The 17,768-nt window shown below is 48.8% G+C and overlaps 1 protein-coding gene across 1 annotated transcript in view; it reads right to left on the bottom strand.

The window, feature by feature from the left end:
- Positions 1 to 2,694: 2,694 nt before the first annotated feature.
- Positions 2,695 to 17,768, bottom strand: part of C1H3orf52 (chromosome 1 C3orf52 homolog) — a 29,286-nt gene continuing 14,212 nt past the window's right edge. The window contains exons 4-6 of the mRNA XM_025990034.2: positions 12,414 to 12,484; positions 8,699 to 8,880; positions 2,695 to 4,151 (exon numbers count right to left, since the gene is read on the bottom strand). Of these exons, the coding sequence (XP_025845819.1) occupies positions 4,147 to 4,151; positions 8,699 to 8,880; positions 12,414 to 12,484 (258 nt within the window). The 3' untranslated portion in view covers positions 2,695 to 4,146. The remainder of the gene's footprint in view (positions 4,152 to 8,698; positions 8,881 to 12,413; positions 12,485 to 17,768) is intronic.

Raw genomic sequence — 17,768 nt, 5'->3', positions numbered from 1 at the left:
TGCTCCCTCAGGTCACCACCACCACCACCACCACCACCACCACCACCACCCCCCCACCCCGGCTCGTCTTACACCTGTAGCAGCCAGCTCACACAGACACATTTTATGCTGCAACTGCAGGTTTTGTGGTTTCCGTTCTATGTTTGTAGTAGCGTCTATAAATAATCCTTTAGGCTGTGAATAAATTCTTATTCAGAACCAAACAGAGGTAAAAGACAAGGGCAAAGCTAGGTCAGGACAACTGACCGTTGATAACAAGTAAATTCAAATGCTGACATTTTTAGAACAACCTTGGGTGACAGGTGCTTCCAATAGTCTGAGGAATGGAGGGAGGGACAGAGCTGGGACAGGACAAGGGGGTCCCCGGGATGCCACAGGATCCCTCAGACAAAAGGAGATGCTGTTTACATTGATCTGACTCCCTACTTTATCCAGCGGCCCCTTGTGCTCAGAGAGCAACTTGAAAGTCACTAGATCTGAGCACCCCTCAGTTCTGCAGGCTGTGAAGTGGGTCAGCAGTTCCCCCCACTTTCCCACAGGGGGTGCTTTTGCAAGGCACTCTGGGGAGCCCTGAGAGGTCATTACCATCCCAGAGTCTTCTGCTGTCTGATGATGACCCCACTGAATGCATCCCCTCCCCTCTCACCATCTGAGTTCTTGGGGATGGGGGGGTCCCAAATTTCAGTCAAGCCTGAAGGAAACATGGCCCCGGGGGCCACCAAAGTCAAAGGCCACTGACGGTGTGAAGGTGCCAAGCACGTTGGACTTTGCTCCCCAAAGCTGCAGAACTCCGGCCTCATCCTCCCACCTCTCCAGACCGTGGTTCCCTAAGTACAAGACGAGGGACTGCCTTCGGATGCTAAGAGCATCTGCTCTCACCATAAAAGGAGGATGAAAAGGCATCTGTGGGCCCCACTGCCAGCAACGCAAGGACAGTGAGGATGAGCTTACTTTAAGGCAATGAAGCCATAATGGAATCAGGGAAGGGAAGACGTGGAGAGGCTTCTCTTATTTTTCTCAGCACCAATGAGATGCTAAATAGGGCAGGTGTCCATGCAGAGCCCACAGCTAAAAGGGAAAAGAGGGGCGCGTGGGTGGCTCAGTCGTTAAGCAGCTGACTCCTTTTAAAAAAAAAAAAGATTTTTATTTATTTATTTGATAGAGTGAGAGAGAGCACCAGCACGGGGAGCAGAGAAGCAGGCTCCCCACTGAGCAGGGAGCCCGATGTGGGGCTGGATCCCAGGACCCCGGGATCATGACCTGAGCCAAAGGCAGATGCTTAACCTACTGAGGCACCCAGGCACCCTGAGCATCTCACTCCTGATCTCAGCTCAGGTCCTGATCTTGTAGCTATAAGATTGAGCACCACATTGGGCTCCATGCTGGGTGTGAAGCTTACTTAAAAATAAAATTAAAATAGGGCAGCCCGGTGGCTCAGCAGTTTAGCACCTGCCTTCAGCCCAGGCTGTGATCCTGGAGACCCGGGATCGAGTCCCACGTCGGGCTCCCTGCATGGAGCCTGCTTCTCCCTCTGCCTGTGTCTCTGCCTGTCTCTCTCTCTCTCTCTCTCTCTCTCTATGTGTATCTCTCATGAATAAATAAAATTTTTAAAAATCTTTAAAAAAATTTAAAAAATTAAAGTAAAATAGAACAGAATAAAATAAATAAATGGGAAAAGAAAGAACATGAGCTTCACTCTAATCAGACACAAACATGTGCTAAGGGAAGCCAATCTGTTTATTCCAATCCCACCATGGCTTCAAGTTCAGCTCCGGCGTCCTTCCTAGGCAAGGCCTTCACTGACCACTCTCCCTTCTGACTACCCACAACCCCACAGTCTGTCTCTATTGCTCATCCCAGGCTGTTTTTTTCCTGCTGTTTCCTATTTGGTCTGCGCAGAGCCTCGCTGCTTAATGAGACCAGCAGCTTCTTATTATTGTCCTGCTCTTCACTGTTATCTCCCAGAGTTTTCTGCAAAACACATCATTAAAAAAAATCTACGGAGCTAAGTTAAATTGAAAAGTAGAAAAGAACTGAATGCAGGGACAGAAATTTTGTTGGGGATGGGAGCAGGGCATGCTCCACTGCTCTGGCTGTATCCTTCCTGCCCGCATCTCAGTGACTTCCAGAAAAGACCAGTGTCTCTTCTCAAATCCCTTGTACTTCATGGATAGTTGTTGGAACCTTATTATGCCAGGCATTATGCTCCTCATGAAGATGCCTGATGACCAATAAATTTATCTCCTATAGCAGAGCAGTGTAGACGTGGATGCCATTTCTTCAGACACCTCACAAAGTCCAGTTCTCCGCATGCCACTAGAGCCAGAGTCAAGCCTATGGAAAGTCTTCTGTATGACTTGCAAGGGGTCCAGGTAGCTGTGCCTCAGCGCTTTCCAAGGGAGAAGGGACAAGCATACTGTCCTGGCCTTCCTTCCAGCTCCAGGCCCTTCAGACACCTGGGCCTGCCAGGGGAGCCCCAGGAGGAAGCGGAGAGGAGAGAGCACCCCGCTGCTCTCCCTGGAACAGAGGAGGACCTAGCCCACTGCAGCCCATCCGGCTGAGTCTTACTCAAAAGGGGAAACTGCCGTCAGGGATATGAAAACACCAGTTCCAGCACCATTTACCACAAGAAAATGCCAGCCAACGTCACGGGCCTGGAGAGTCGCACCTGTGAAGCAAACGTGAACGTGACAGTGCCCGTGCAAAAATAATTTATTGTAAATATTTTTAAATCCCTCCCCATTAAAGTCATTCATTACATTCTAAAAAATACAAACACACAACAGTTTACATTTGACATGTGAAAAATAAAGAGGAAGAAGGGAGGTGCACCTATTTGGCTAGTTTGAGGAACTGGCCTCAAAATGAGACACCAGGTTACAATAAATGCATCCTCTAGTTAAATAAGAAAGCGAATTCACATTATCCAGAGTCCTGGAGCACAAAAAGACCAGGGCAAATCCAGCCTGAGACACCCCCTTGGACACTCCCCGTACACAGCAGCCCCCCACACTGACGTCTACCCACGGCCAATTTAACTGAGATCCTGGAGCTAAGAACATCTCCTTATGGGACCACAACACTCTCTCCTGGAAAATTTCCTGCAAACAGTTTTTTTCCAAGGAAACAAACACTCTGTTTCCTCGTGCTGGACAATTCTACGTCCGTAGATGATCAACACAGTCGCTAACATGCCCCCCAGCCTGCAAACAAAGTGGCATTCAGCCTCCCACAATTTACTTCAAACAGAAAGTGGTTCTTTCTGTTTCCAACCACCCTCAGTAAGATACACAACCAGTGCCTGCAGACACTGAATTTTGGACGAAGCCTAGTCCCAAGGGACAATAAAAAGCCATGAGCCAGCGTGCACGAGGTAAGCAGCCTCAGTGATCCTCTCTGATGGAAGCTGGAGAAACTGTTAAGTGGGAAAACGATCCCAAACGACAGCAGTGCGTTCAAAACTCAAAACGCTCAAGGACCCACGTTTCCTAAAGGGGTGTTCAAGAGTCACAGGTGCAATGAGGAGGGGCGAAGTAAGAAACACGCATCTCATTTCTGTAGCTCCACATAACACAGTAATGTTGGATGGCGGGTCTCAGGCTGGTCTGCTAAGGTATGCAGCCGCAGGTCCTGGAATCAGACCCAGAACTTTGCTGCTTTGGTCTCCCAGGTGCCTCCCTCACAGTCCTGCTTAGAGGTAGATCATACATCACATCGGGCCTGGGCGAGTGGGAGAAGGATTTCAGTGAGTGATTAGCTGTGCGGTCCCTCACCTCCTGCCTGCACACTCTTTCCACCTGCACGGAGTGGACCCGCCTGACGGGTCACCTCTGCACTATGGAGTAAGTGTCCACATGTAGGTGGAAGCAAGCGGTGCTCTAAGAATAGCAGCGAGTTCCACCCACCGTCTGACTTTCTGCCTTTGCCTACAGCCAGCTGGGGTCGCCCCTACGTGCTCTTGCTGGACGCAGAGCCCAGACTTCCCAAGTGCAGAATCAGGAGAAAAAGGACAGCCTCCACCCCTTCACGTCATTGCCAGTCCTTCTCTGGTAATTCACAGGATCTTCTCTGGAAAGCAAAATGCATTCTCTCATTCCAAAAACTCAGTGGAGCGCTGCTTTCAGATACAGACCAACATCCTCCACTTCATTCTGAAAAGAGAATACGGACAAACGGAGGTCACTCATTTTTTAAAACCGTGATTATTTTTTAAAGATTCTTTTTTAAAGACTTATGTGTTCACTTTTTCCCCCATTGGGTTTGAATATAAACTCTTATGCAAAATTGAAATGCCTGGAAATTCCTAGCAGAGGAAGTTTTCTTTTCGATCAACACACGTGGACACGCATACAAGTGCACGCGCGCACACACCTACCTCTGAATGCTTTACGCAAAGCAAATAACACATTGCTCATTTGTTTTGGCCTAATTCTTGGTAAATAACATTTGGTGAGGCCTTTCGGGTGCTGAAGATATTTAAACACTCAGTCCTTTTTCTTAATTTAACTACTAACCTCTAAATTTTCAGTGTGCTATTGTGAGAAAGTCTGATGAGGAAATGGTGTGGACTTGGCCTGACCAAGGAGGACATGCCCATGTAAGGACCTGGGGACACCACACAGAGAGTCCACGCTCTACCACAGGGTCCTCGCGGTTGCCATTATGGGCTGGATAATTCTTTGTCGTAGAGAGCCGTCTGTGCATTACAAGATGTTCAGAAGAATCCCTCACGCTACCCGAGACGCTAATATCTCACGTACACACCCAACAGGACAACTAAAAACGTCTTCAGACATTGCCAAACACCCCTGAGGTGCAGTGGGGGCACAAAGTTGCCCCCACTTGAGAATTAGTGCTCCTTGGCTAAACTTCCCAAGTTTCCTGGAGAATCTATAAACAACCCAAATGATTGTCTTTGATACCAAGCAGTCCTTTTAAGGACAGAGCTCACACGGTGGCTCCTCCGCCAACAGGCAGCTCATTGGTTCCACCCAAAAATGTGCAGCCAAGATTCACTGTTCTCGTTGCCTACAGTTTTTTCCTCTTTTCTCTCACACAAATCTGGTCTGTGCCTTTGTTTCTCATTTAGTCTAGCTGACTCCTTCCCATATGAGAAAACACTACCAAATATCTGAGTCATGTTGAGATGTCTAAAATAACTCATGCTGCCATTTTATATTCGTAAAACAAACCTTCTCTCCTCATCCCTGGGCCCCCAAACATCCATAAGGTGAAACAGGCCAAAAAACAGGGGGAAAGGGAGGTGAGAGCTATTAAAACAATTCCCTGGGGACACCTGGGTGGCTCAGTGGTTGAGCATCTGCCTTCGGCTCAGGTCATGATCCCAGGGTCCTGGGATCAAGTCCTGCATCGGGCTCCAGGCATGGTGCCTGCTTCTCCCTCTGCGTTGTCTCTGCCTCTCTCTCTCTCTCTGTGTGTTTCTCATGATTAAATAAAGAAAATATTTAAAAAAAAAAACAATTCCCTGAACCTTGATACCATCATGCTGCATGAAATTAGATAGAGAAAGACAAATGTTGCATGATCCTCACATGTGGGATCTAGAAAGAACAAACTCATAGGAAAAGAAATCAGACTGGTTGTGGGGCAGGGGGTTCGGGGGGTTGGGTGAAGCCATGGCACAAACTTCCAGTTATAAAATAAATAAGTTCTGTGGGTGTAATGTACAACATGGTGGCTAGAGTTTTAACATTGCTGTATGGTAACTCTGAAAGTTGCTAAGAATGTCAATCCTAAAAGTTCTCATTATGTGGAAAAAAAAATTTTTTAAAGAGTCATTTTCTGGGCAGCCCGGGTGGCTCAGCGGTTTAGCGCTGCCTTCAGCCGAGGGCCTGATCCTGGAGACCTGGGATCGAGGCCCACGTCAGGCTCCCTGCATGGATCCTGCTTCTCCCTCTGCCTGTGTCTCTGCCTCTCTCTCTCTCTCTCTCTCTCTCTCTCTCTTTCCCTGTGTCTCTCATGAATGAATAAATAAATAAAAATCTTTAAAAAAAAATAGAGTCATTTTCTTTCATCATCAACAAGAGCCAAGCTATGGAAAGAGTCCAAACGTCCAGCAACTGATGAAGGGATAAAGAAGACGTGGTGTATATATATTCTATATTCTATATATGGAGTGAAATATAATGGAATATGACTCAGCCATCAAAAAGAATGAAATGTTGCCATTTGCAATGACATGGACAGAGCTAGAATGTATTAAGCTAAGTGAGATAAGTGAGTCAGAGAGAGACAAATACCCCGTATGATCTCACACACATGTGGAATTTAAGGAAGAAAACAGATGAACATAAGGGAAGGAGAAAAAAAAGGAGAGATGGAAGCAAACCATAAGAGATTCTCAATGAGAACAGAGGGTTGATGGAGGGAGGTGGTGGGGAGGGGGGCGATGGGCTAGATGAGTGCTGGGGGTTCAGGAGGGCACTTGTGAGGAGCACTGGGTTTGTATGTCAGTGATGAATCCTTGACTTCTACTCCTAAGTCCAACATTGACTATATGTTAACTAACTAAAATTTAAATTTTTTAAAAAAAGAATCATCGCTCTCTGTTCCTGCGGAACATGATCTCGGTAGGAAATCAGCTGCCCAGCTCTAACTAACCGCCCACTAACTGCCTGGATAATCAGAGGGGTGGGGAGGGCAGCAACCCTCAGGCCCACAGTGCACATGAACACGGAAAACTGGCTCAGGACACACGGGGTCTCACTGGGTCCCTCCCAGGGGCCTCTGCCTCTCCAGCCCACCCCTCCTGAGCTTGCCCCCTCTCTTGGCCAGCCTGCCTTTCCTAGGCCTCTCTTCTTCCTTCCTCACTCCTCAAATGGTCACTGTGTCCTCTTCCTTCCTGTGACTGATGCTTACATTCCTGAGAATATCAAAGGTCTCAACTACCGCACATGCGTACTCTAGAAAGTGGACATGGGGTCATGGAAACACCCATCCCCTGCAGCAGAAATGTCTGGGAGGAAGGGGACAATCCCTGGCTGAGCATCCAGCTGCCCCCGGGGAACGGTGCGGAGTCTGGCCCTGGGGAAATGTCTCTAAGGCCATCTGCTCAAGGTCTGCCCAGGCTCTCCTCAGGCTCACAAGCCACCCCCTCCCCTTCATCGCACTCTGTATGGCCCTCTGAACCCCATAATCTTCTCAACTCCTCCTCTACCTTCCTCGCCTACATTTGGAAATTGCTGGTAACCACCAGACTCCAGAGGGGGCTCAAAAAACCAAGACCTGTCACAACACAGCAGTGGCCACCACACAGAGCTCAGGCAGTGGGCCTCCCCTCTCCCCTCTTCATACAGGAGGGGGCCGAAGGGCTCCCTTGTTTCCTTTCATCTTTTTCTCTCTTTCCTTCCTTTTCTTTCTTTCTAAAATTCCTATAGAAGGGGGCATAACCTCTTCACTCTCTACATCTATGCCCTCTGTCTGGCTCACAGACACATTTGTTTTTTAAGATTTTATTTATTTATTCATGAGAGACACAGAGAGGGAGGCAGAGACATAAGCAGAGGGAGAAGCAGGCTGCCTGCTGGGAACCCGAGGCGGGAATTGAGCCCAGGACCCTGGGATCAAGACCTGAACCCAAGGCAGATGCTCAACCACTGAGCCACCCAGACACCCCCCCACAGATGCAATTTATTCAGATGTTCAGCGAAGAAACTATTCATTCCCAGCGAGCTAAGATTTGGCCTCCTGAATGTCATCCTTTCCACTTATTTGGGAAAAAGAAAGCTTGAAGAACTGCGGTACATAACCCTTTGCCTTCTTACACGGGGATTAGCCTACTTCAACTTCCAATTATAAGTGAAATAAAAAATAAATGTCATTATAACGGACGTCCCTTCTCATACTATGAGTGGCTGGGGAGCTTCATAACCTCACTACTCTGCTCTTTGGATGCTAGGCTGGGGGGCCTGTGCTCGTGGCTAACCCTCCCCCGACCTGCCTTTCTCAGCCACTCAACAGCATTCGCTCCTACTAGTGGGTGCACAGTGTTTCTGATGGACCGTGGATGATGGAATGTCAGGGACAGTTGCATGGGGGGCTAATGGGAGCCCAGTGAGGGGTCAGAGTGGGACAGGAGACCAGAGGTCAGGCCAACCTGGTGCAGATTCAAGGGGGCACCTCTCCGGGGCTCATCACCTGCTTTTGTGCCAAGTCTTAACTGCTCTCAGATTGTGACATGTGTGTGGCCTTCCCTGCTCACTGAGTGACATGCCAGTTCTCTCATTCCACCCTTGGTTTCAAAAGCAGACAAGGTACGTTCATTCTACCTTTCTAAGGAAGGCGACTGGTTTGCCTTGTCCAGCCCCTGGGTCACTGTCAGAGACCCAGTGGCCCCCAACAGAGAGAGACGGGTTCCCCCCACTGGGATCATCGTTCAACAAGCTGGCTGGATCAGTCGCCTCAAATGGAACACTCACTTCTCCCGTGAAACCGCGGCCTTCCCATGGAGCCTACTAATAATTTTGCCAAGTGGGGTACAGGCCTTCAAATGTGGGTGAAGGACACCAAGGAAACATTTAGCCGTCCTCCTCCTTACAATTTAATTGGCTCCCCCCCAACTACTCTGTCTGTCCGTCTGTCTGTGGAGGGCAGGCACCTGGAACCTCCCCGCCAGCCGCCCTCGCTCTGGTTCTCCCGTTGAGGCCACACGTCTGCCCTCCTGACTTCCTCCACTTACCGTAGAGCAGGAGCGACGCTGGCCCAAGGCCCAGGGTCTCACAACCAGACACCCCCTCGTCATGCAGACTCTGCAGTAAGACGCCCCGCACCAACTCCTCATTCATCATGTACCGCATAAAGCTGTCGTCCTCGGAAGGAACCCCAAACTGCAGGTGGTAGGCTATCGTGGCATTTTCACCGCTGAAAGGCACAGCAGACAGAGACAGCGACAAATGTCAGCGGGATCACACTGCCACTCGGGAAACTCACTTCAGCAGGAGCCTATTTGCAGTTCCTCGGCTTCTCCCAGTAGGAAATAGCACAGGGCCCGGTGTCCTAGAAGGACCCTCTTCTGTCATTTCCTCACAAAAAAGTGGGGGGACCCCACCCTCTTCCTTCCACCTAAAACCCACCCTCTGGGAGACCAGTGTTAGAGGCCGTAGAAGGGAGAGTCAGGGAAGGTCCAAGGCTGGCCCACGATGGGTGAAGCAGGCTCCCCACGGGGAGCCCCAAGCGGAACTCAATGCCAGCACCCCGGGATCTGCCACTCAACCACTGAGCCCAGCCAGGCGTCCCTGGGCTCTCCTGTTTACTCCCCTCCCATGTTCCCACACTCCATCCACCCTCTCCCTGCCCTGACAGGTGCTGGTCAGGACTATTTGGTTTAACCAGTTCATTCTTTGGCCTATAAAATGTTCAAGGTAGGCCCTGCGCTCCCCGCCCCCAGCTGGCCACTGACTCCTGACCCCACAGGCCGCTCTGCAAGAGCAGCAGCAAATCCCACCTGCCCGGTTGGTCTCTGAGGCAAGAAACTTTATGTTGGCAAATCGAACTCCAATAAAACATAAATAAATAAATAAATAAATAAATAAATAAATAAATAAATATTTAGATAGAGAGATATTTAGATAGAGAGATAGAATGGTAGATAGATATTTAGGTATTTAGATAGATGATAGATATTTAGAGAGAGAGAGAGAAACTCGCCCTGTCCCATTCCCGTCTCCCGGCCCCAGCTCTGCAGGGTCAGCAAAGGGACCTAAGGAAAAGGAGTTTTCATCTGCCTGGAACGTACCTTTCCATCACCAGAATAAAAATGATCACAGGGCGTCCTCGCTTAATTAGCAGCTGACGCCGCTCGTCAAAGGCCTGCTCGGCATTTAGGTTTGCCAAAGGCATCCTGTGACCTTGCTTCAAGAAGGCCCAGATGAAGAGCCAGCAGTCAAATAATCACGAGGGGCCTCATCTGAGACACCCCCCACCCCCCAGACCCCCCAGGAGCCCCGATCGGCCCGCAGGCCTCCCACCCCCGGCTCACGACGGGGAGCCAGCGTCCTCTGGTGACCAGAGGTCACCCAGGCCATCCCTCAGCCTAGAAACCGCGACCCCCGGTAGGGTGGGCAACCCTGCAGTTCAAACACAGGACACACCAGCAACCCCCAGCTGGGTGTACTGCTCCAGGCACGCTGGAAGGGCACGTTCACACTCAGCAGGCCACATGAGCTTGCAGGTGTCATCATTTGCACCCGAGCCCCACCTCCGATGACTGCCCTCCGTGGTCACTGCCTGGACACGCAGTCACTGGCATCCCACGGTGGGCAAGGCTCACCTCGGCTGCCCGGTGACCAGAGGCTGGCTTTCGGGAGACCAAACCAGATGAAAGGGAGGGTGGCCCTGCCTAACTCTGTCCCACCCCCTAGCGCCAAGGCGGGAGGCCAGATTTTGAAGCAAAAGGAGAGATTTGCAAGAAAACAGAGAACCCTGGGGGCTTTGCCTGGCTGCCCGCCCGCGGTCAGAATGGGCCTGGCAGCTGATGAACCAAGGAGCCTCCCAGAAGGTTCCCTAGGGGCTTGGCCTGGACAGGACTGAGGCCAGTATCCCCTGGCTCTGGCTCTCCTGCCCACTAGCAGCAGCATGTTTTGGGGGAGGGTCAATGCCTTTTGTTTCTCGATTCAATATTGTTAAAACACTGCCTGCACCTCTTAGCAAGGAAAAAAAAAATGCTTCCTGTACAGAGCTCCTCTATCCCAAATCCTAAAACCCTTGGGTTTTTCTTTCAAATCACTTTGAAAAGCAAATTCCCTAACATTAGGTCTTCAGGGGTCTAGCCACGTTTGACTCAACTTGAGGATGTCTTTTTCCCCCATGTCTACCCCAACCCATCACGCAATCCCACCTCCTCTAGAGCCATGATATGGAGCTGGATTCTTGGAAAGAAGCAGATTGAGTGTCTTTCCTTTCTGGGCTCAATCTTTAAATTGCAAGTTGGGGCAAGTACTTGGAGGAAGATGTGTTGGGCTTTCCTACTGGCATTTTAATACCCACAATTTGCGATTGAAATGAGCCATGTCTGGGCAGTCCCGGTGGCGCAGCGGTTTAGCGCCACCTGCAGCCTAGGCTGTGTTCCTGGAGACCCTGGATCAAGTCCCAGGTCAGGCTCTCTGCATGGTGCCTGCTTCTCCCTCTGCCTATGTCTCTGCCTCTCTCTCTCTGTGTGTGTCTCTATGAATTAAAAAAAAAAAAAGAAAGAAAAGGAAATGAGCCATGTCAGGGATGTCACCCCAAGGTAACACGCACCACGGGGGTTCCATAAGGGAAGAGGAACAGTGTTGGTGCCAGGGCAATCCGTCACTGTAGGCGTTTTCAGACTTCGGGTCCCTGTTGGTCCCATCTCATTGTGCCACTATCTGCTTTCCATGTTTCCCCTCCCATCTGCACCGTGATTATGTTCTGGGAAATGTGGACTTTGAGAGGGGGGATTTCAATACAGAGCTATCTTCCATGGTCACACTCCAGAGGTACCTTAGGAGTAGCGGATAATAAAGCTTTGCCACGTAAATCTTGTCCTAACGATACAAAAAGACAACCAAATGACTCCTCCACACATATACCTTTTATCTAAGTCCTATAGACAGAGACACAAATATTTAAGATTAAGAGACGTAAAAAGAAAAACTATATGTGTGCGTAAAAGCTCTACGTGCTTAGTACATAAAGCATATATGGCAAATGTAAGTATAGAAGAAACCACACCAAGCCCGTTGATGGCAGTCCACTCAGTGGAAAGGAGTGAAATGTGCTGCGTGTATGGAATTGACTGGAACATGCAGTATCCAGGGGTAGTAGGTAGTAGGGTGGAAGGGAGAAGGTAGGCTTTTCCTTTATGACATGTCTTTATATTTTTAATGATACAAGGAGCAGGGACTCCTTATGTTCCTCAAAAGCAAAAGCTCGTGTATGGATTATATCATTTATATCACATTACTACTGGAGATCTGGTTTTTTTCTTTTTAAGTAGGCTCCATCCAGCGTGGAGCCCAATGTGGGGCTTGAATTCACGACTCTGAGACCAAGATGATCAAGAGCTGAGACGAAGAGTCGGATGCCTCACTGACAGAGCCACCCGGGTGCCCTTTGAGATCTATTTCTAGTCCTACCTGTAGCTTATTTGAGCATCTGCTGTTAAACAGGAATGGTTCACCCAGGACTGGCTTTTCCTCTCTTTTCTGTGTGACCTTATTAAGACGTATAACTAATAGGGGCTTGACTGCGCTCCTTTGTACAATCAGGAAGTTGAGCTAGTGGGTGTCCAAAGCCCCTTCCAAAGCCAACAGTCTGTGATTTTCTCATCGGTTCCCTCTGTGCTTTGAGACTCAGGAAGTCTTTCTAGATAAATGGTGATCGGTGTCGCTTTCTAGAGGAGACGGCCAACATGGAACTCTCCACATTCTTACCTGAAGTCCGTCATCTCCACTGAAGTGAAGTAACGACTGAGAGATGGGGATGAAGTGTACACATCTGTGAGCTGAAACAAACAGGAACAAGTAAGACAACCACACGCCTCACAGATGGATCACACTGCAGATCACCTGACAAAGCAAAACTACTGGGACACAGATTCCACACTAGCGCTAGGATCCACTTATCTGCAGGCTCTGGATCAAGAAACAGGAGGGTGTGCGCCCACCCCCATCAAAACTCAAGTTAACACTCATTTAAAAGAACCTCATTTATAAGGAGCAAGTGACCAGGCTGGGATTTTTCAACATCTCTCACACGTTGCGATGGCACCTGTGGCCTTCATGGTGAGAATGGTCAGCAGCCGGAGCCCACACGGACCCCGAGGACCCTGGAGAGGAGATAACACTAAAGTGGCTGGGCAGGTAGCAGAACAGGCCACTCAGGACCTGGCACGTCATGGGACAAGGGCTTATTCTCTGCTTTCTGTAGAGCTTCGTTGTACAGAGAAACAGCCAAGGGAGCCTCATATAGCACTTTCCCCTGGATAAAGGGACTGGATGAGGCTGGTGGATAACTGCAGAGTTCTTACTGGATGCATGAAATACTGTAATCACACGCCAGAAATGACACCTGTGTGCCCACAACCCACGTTTCTCACCTTCACATTTTACTATATTTAGTTCAGGCCTTCACTCTAAGAAACAAAACAAAACAAAGCTAAAGCTACTCCTACACTGTTTTTCCTCCCTCCCACCCCCAACTGAAGGTTCTAACCATTGATTGTCCTGAAGTGGGCGTGTGTTCCTTTTCACGCCTGTTTTTATAAATGTAATATGTGTGATCATAACGATTCATAATGAGTTTGCTTTTATTCAAATAAAAAGCGCCACATTCTACACAGTCTTCCGCGACTTGCCTTTTTTCACTCAAAATTACGTTTGCTATTTACCCGTCGAGATGGAGGTTGTTCAAGGTAACTCCTAACTCCTGCAGAGATCCCATTAAATGATTCCATACACCAACTTTCCCATTCCCCTATGCTGGTGACGTGCATCATTTGGGATTTTCTCTCATCACAAACTCTGCCCAAGTAATCATCCTTGAACATTTCTGCACCTCTTTTCCTGTACCTGTGAAAGCTTCCCTTCAGCATGTGCAGAGAAATGGAACTGGTGCATCCAAGAGTGGGTGCATCTCCAACCCACCTCATTCTTGCCAAGTTGCTCTCCATCTGAGCAGGTCTACGTGCTCCATTCCCCACACCCTTGCTGGCACCTAGTGTTGCGAGATTTTTTAAAAAAATTATTGCCAACACAAGGGGTATAAAACCACTTTACATTGCTTCAATTTGCACTGTTACTAGTGGGGTTGAGTATCTTTTCATGTGTGTTTATGAACTCCTTTGGGATGGTTGACTTGCCTCTTGGCTTCCTGTCTTTCTCCTGGGTTGTCTGCTTCTTGGCCGTATCTGTATCTTCTGTATCTGAAGTTTTGGTGTTATATTCTGGACATTAGTTGTTTTTACATTACCAATATCTTCTCCTTGTCTTTGATTAGCCTTTTCATCATGTTTCAGAGACGGGAATGCCAGCCAATAGGACTTGAAGACAGGCAGCTGAATGTACTTACATTGTATTTTTGTAAAATTGGCATTTGAGGTTACATGCCTTGGTCTTCTGCAGATGGGTTCCAGCAGAAATCGGGAGGACTGCCCTGGGATCTGGCCATACTCTCTACTATGGACCCAGCTCTGGAGCTGCGGTGAGCCCACCTCCAGGCCTCTGAGAGCCCAGCCACGCCGACTCCTTCCTAGCATGAAGTCTTAGTCTTTGACATGCTTTTGGAAGGCTCAGTGGCATCCAATGGCCTCCTAGCGCCAAGGTGACTGGCCTAGCTGCACCCATTATGGCTCAGTGCCCTATTACCTCATCCGGTGGCAAGTAGCAGTGCCCCGAGGAGAGCTCTGCTCCTTTTGTCTTCCACTCAATTCCAAGGAATCTCAAGGAGCCTACACTTCCATACACTCCCACTTGAATCACCTGCTGACATTTCAATCCCTTCGATGCGGAGCAGGGGGGATCAGAGCACCTACGGTTTGTAAGCCTCCAGTCTTGTCATTTCTGTTGCGATCTTCATGAGAACGTGACACAAGAGGCATTACTCCCCCTTCCCTTTTTACTAATAAAGGAAACAGCATTCGGAAAGGTTATGAAACCTGCTCAAGGTCACTCTACTCAGAAGGAATTCAGTGCTAGGTGTTACAGACACTAAAACCCACCTTCTTCACATTTTATCACACTGCCCAGTGGGGATGAAGCAAGAGGAAAGGTTCCAGAGTATCAAGGAGGAAAGAAGCAACAAGTGATAAGAAGTTTGGGAAAAATGACGGAGTCACCTTACAGTTTTTGAGCCCCAGAGAAAAGAATGCTGCCAACAGGCCAATGCAGGAAGTAAGAAAGTGGCTCTCACAGAGCTGCTCAGAGCAACAGGGAGGAGGAGGAGCAGCCTATAGATGGGGTTTTATTTTTCCAAGCACTTCCTTACACACATACACAGACACACACACACACACACACACACACAACACACACAAACAAATGTGTTCTGGCAAGGAGGCTGTCCTTCTAGCCTTCTCTGTTCCCTCTCTCCTCTCCTTCCTTTTTAATCTTTAGGGCCTAGTATTGTTTTTGCGCATAGTAGGCTCTCGGAAAAAGATGCTAAGCTAAAATTTTACATTAAGAGCTGGAATGGTGTCCCAGATCACTTCTAGTGTCCACTCTGGTTCTTTTTGGTGACATGGTGCCCTGCTGTCATTAGGACATGTTCACACACCTGGGAGCTGTTAACCACACTACTTTGGGCCTGAAGAAGTGAAATGGGGGGCCCCTCACCCCTTGCTCTGGAGTCCCACACTAACACGGTGCCCTCTGAGCTAGGCACCCAGTGAGCTGAACCAGAGTTGGGTAGTCACGAATTCGGGACCTGGGAGGTATCTTCCCCGTGTTACCAGAGGTGCCACTGTTAATTCCTGCATCTAGCACACAGGCCAGGGTAACACAGCTAACAGGAGGGCTTAAGCAGAGCAAGGGCCCCAAAAGGAAGGGAACTCTGGAGGTGGAATAAGGGAGAGGCTCGAAAAACTGTTTAGAAAAGCAAGACAAGGGACGCCTGGGTGGCTCAGCGGTTGAACATCTTGCCTTAAGCTTAGGGCGTGATCCCGGGGTACAGGATCGAGTCCCACATGGGGCTCCCCACAGGGGGCCTGCTTCTCCCTCTGCCTATGTCTCTGCCTCTCTCTCTGTGTCTCTCATGAACAAATAAATGAAATCTTTAAAAAAAAAAAAAAAGGGAAAGCAAGACAATAAACCAAAAGCGAGGACTTGGTGTTCCACTATCCACTCCCATTCACCTTCCATAACCGGAAACCTCTAGAAGTTGGCCTGAGCAAATGAAAGAATGGGGTTCTTGACCTGACAGTAAGACTAGTATCTCTTAAGCTCTCTCTTTTGTTCCTGAGCATATTTGGTTGAGACACCAGGGGGCAGCAGCTTTTTCACCTCTCGGTGCCTTAGCTCTTATCTGTAAATCAGGCCATTCTTTTTTTTTTTTTTTTTTTTTTTTTTAGTGTTTGTAGTTCTTTATATGCATCTCATATGCACCTGTGGGTATACAGGGAAAGTACAGGATTTCCATTTATCAGAGAAGGAATAGCTCAAACAGGCCCGTGAACTTGTCCCCAGGATCGTGCCAGCCCCTGATCCTTTGCCACTACACAGCGATGAGCTAAAAATACCTACAGAATCTGTTCGTGTTGGCTCTGTGCAAGCGATAGGCTCTTAGCTGAATGATTAACATCTATTTCCCTTTGACATACAGAATTTGGTCTGTAACACGTGACACATGTGGATGCTGAATCATCGCACTTCTGCGCAGCAAATGTAAAACCCCTGGCTGAAAAAAAAATCAAGAGGAAAAGGCAAGAGGCAACCTGCCCTTGAAGCAAGTGGAAGAAAAGGATGAAAAGAGCCTTGCAGATAAAATTTAAACAAGCAAAAGAAGGAGGAAGAGAAGCCCAGGTCATCATCCCAGAGCACAAACTCTTGTGATCAAGGAGCAAATAACATGCACTTGGGTAACCCAGAAACTAACTCTGGGGTGACCGAGATGGAATCCCCTCCTGCCCAAGCTTTTGTAGGAATCAGATGGAAACTAAATGAAGGTGACTCACACCATTCCACCTATCAACTGCAGAGAAGAGTGCAATGGATGGCAGGCTAGACTTGTTTAGATTGTCTTATCAAATACTTTTCTGGGTCTGGCTGTGAAGCCAACCAACACTCACGGTGAGGATGCATGTCCTTGTATTGCACAAAGGACCTTCTCCTGCATTTCCTGCTCCACAGAACGAAGCCACCATCCACCCACTAGGTCACCCAACCAGGAGCCTGGAGTCGTGTTCTCCCTGACTCCCACATCCCACCAGCCATAAAGTCCCATTGAGTAAAAAGACCTCGTAAATGTCTCTTGAATCCTCCATATCCCTCCTGCCACTTCCCTGGGTCGAGGCCCCCACATCGATCACCAGGACGACTTACTGCAGTACCTTCTAAGCTCTCAGCCTCCAGGATTTCTCCACCACCACACAGCAGGACTAAAATGAAAAGCTGACCATGTCAACAAGCAGATGAAAATGCTTCAGTGCCTTACCAAAGAGTAGGAACACCTTCATGCCTCACCCCTGCGGGTCCCCACCACTCTGTAGGCCGAGGCAGCAGGACACTGCGGTGCAGACCCCCTAGCGATCTCTGCTCTTTGATCAAGAACACTCCTGCCTCATCTTTCAAGACTCATCCTGAGTAGCACTTCCTGCAAGAAGTCCTCCAAGTCCTCCAAGTCCTTTCCATCCCAACCCCAAGTAGTTTAGATGACCTTCCTTGGTGCTTGTCAAATATTCTGTGCACGTCTCCATGAGAAAACACTTCACGCTGTTTTAGAACTATCCATTTAACTGTTGCCTCCACTTGGACTGGGGGCCCTGGCACTTGGCATATTTTCTGGCACATCGCAGATCCTCAGGGACACTACAGGTTGAATCAAATGTAAGACCAGAGTGAGGAAACAGAACACGGTCCTCCTGAGTAAGGGACAGGTGGGGGTACGATAGGGGGCGACAGGGTCAGGCTCACAGGCTCCTCTGGTTAAGGAAACCAGAGATAAGGGAACAAACCAGGCCACCCTGTCCTAGGTGTGGGTGGGGAAGAGGACTTTTTTACAACAGTTATCTGTGACCAACAAAGAATAACCAGGCCCCCCCAAAGAAGTAAGCTGTTAGAGATGTCATCACCGGT

Source organism: Vulpes vulpes, chromosome 1, assembly GCF_048418805.1.
Source record: "Vulpes vulpes isolate BD-2025 chromosome 1, VulVul3, whole genome shotgun sequence".
Lineage (NCBI taxonomy): Eukaryota > Metazoa > Chordata > Mammalia > Carnivora > Canidae > Vulpes > Vulpes vulpes.
This window is presented reverse-complemented; position numbering and strand designations above follow the sequence as displayed.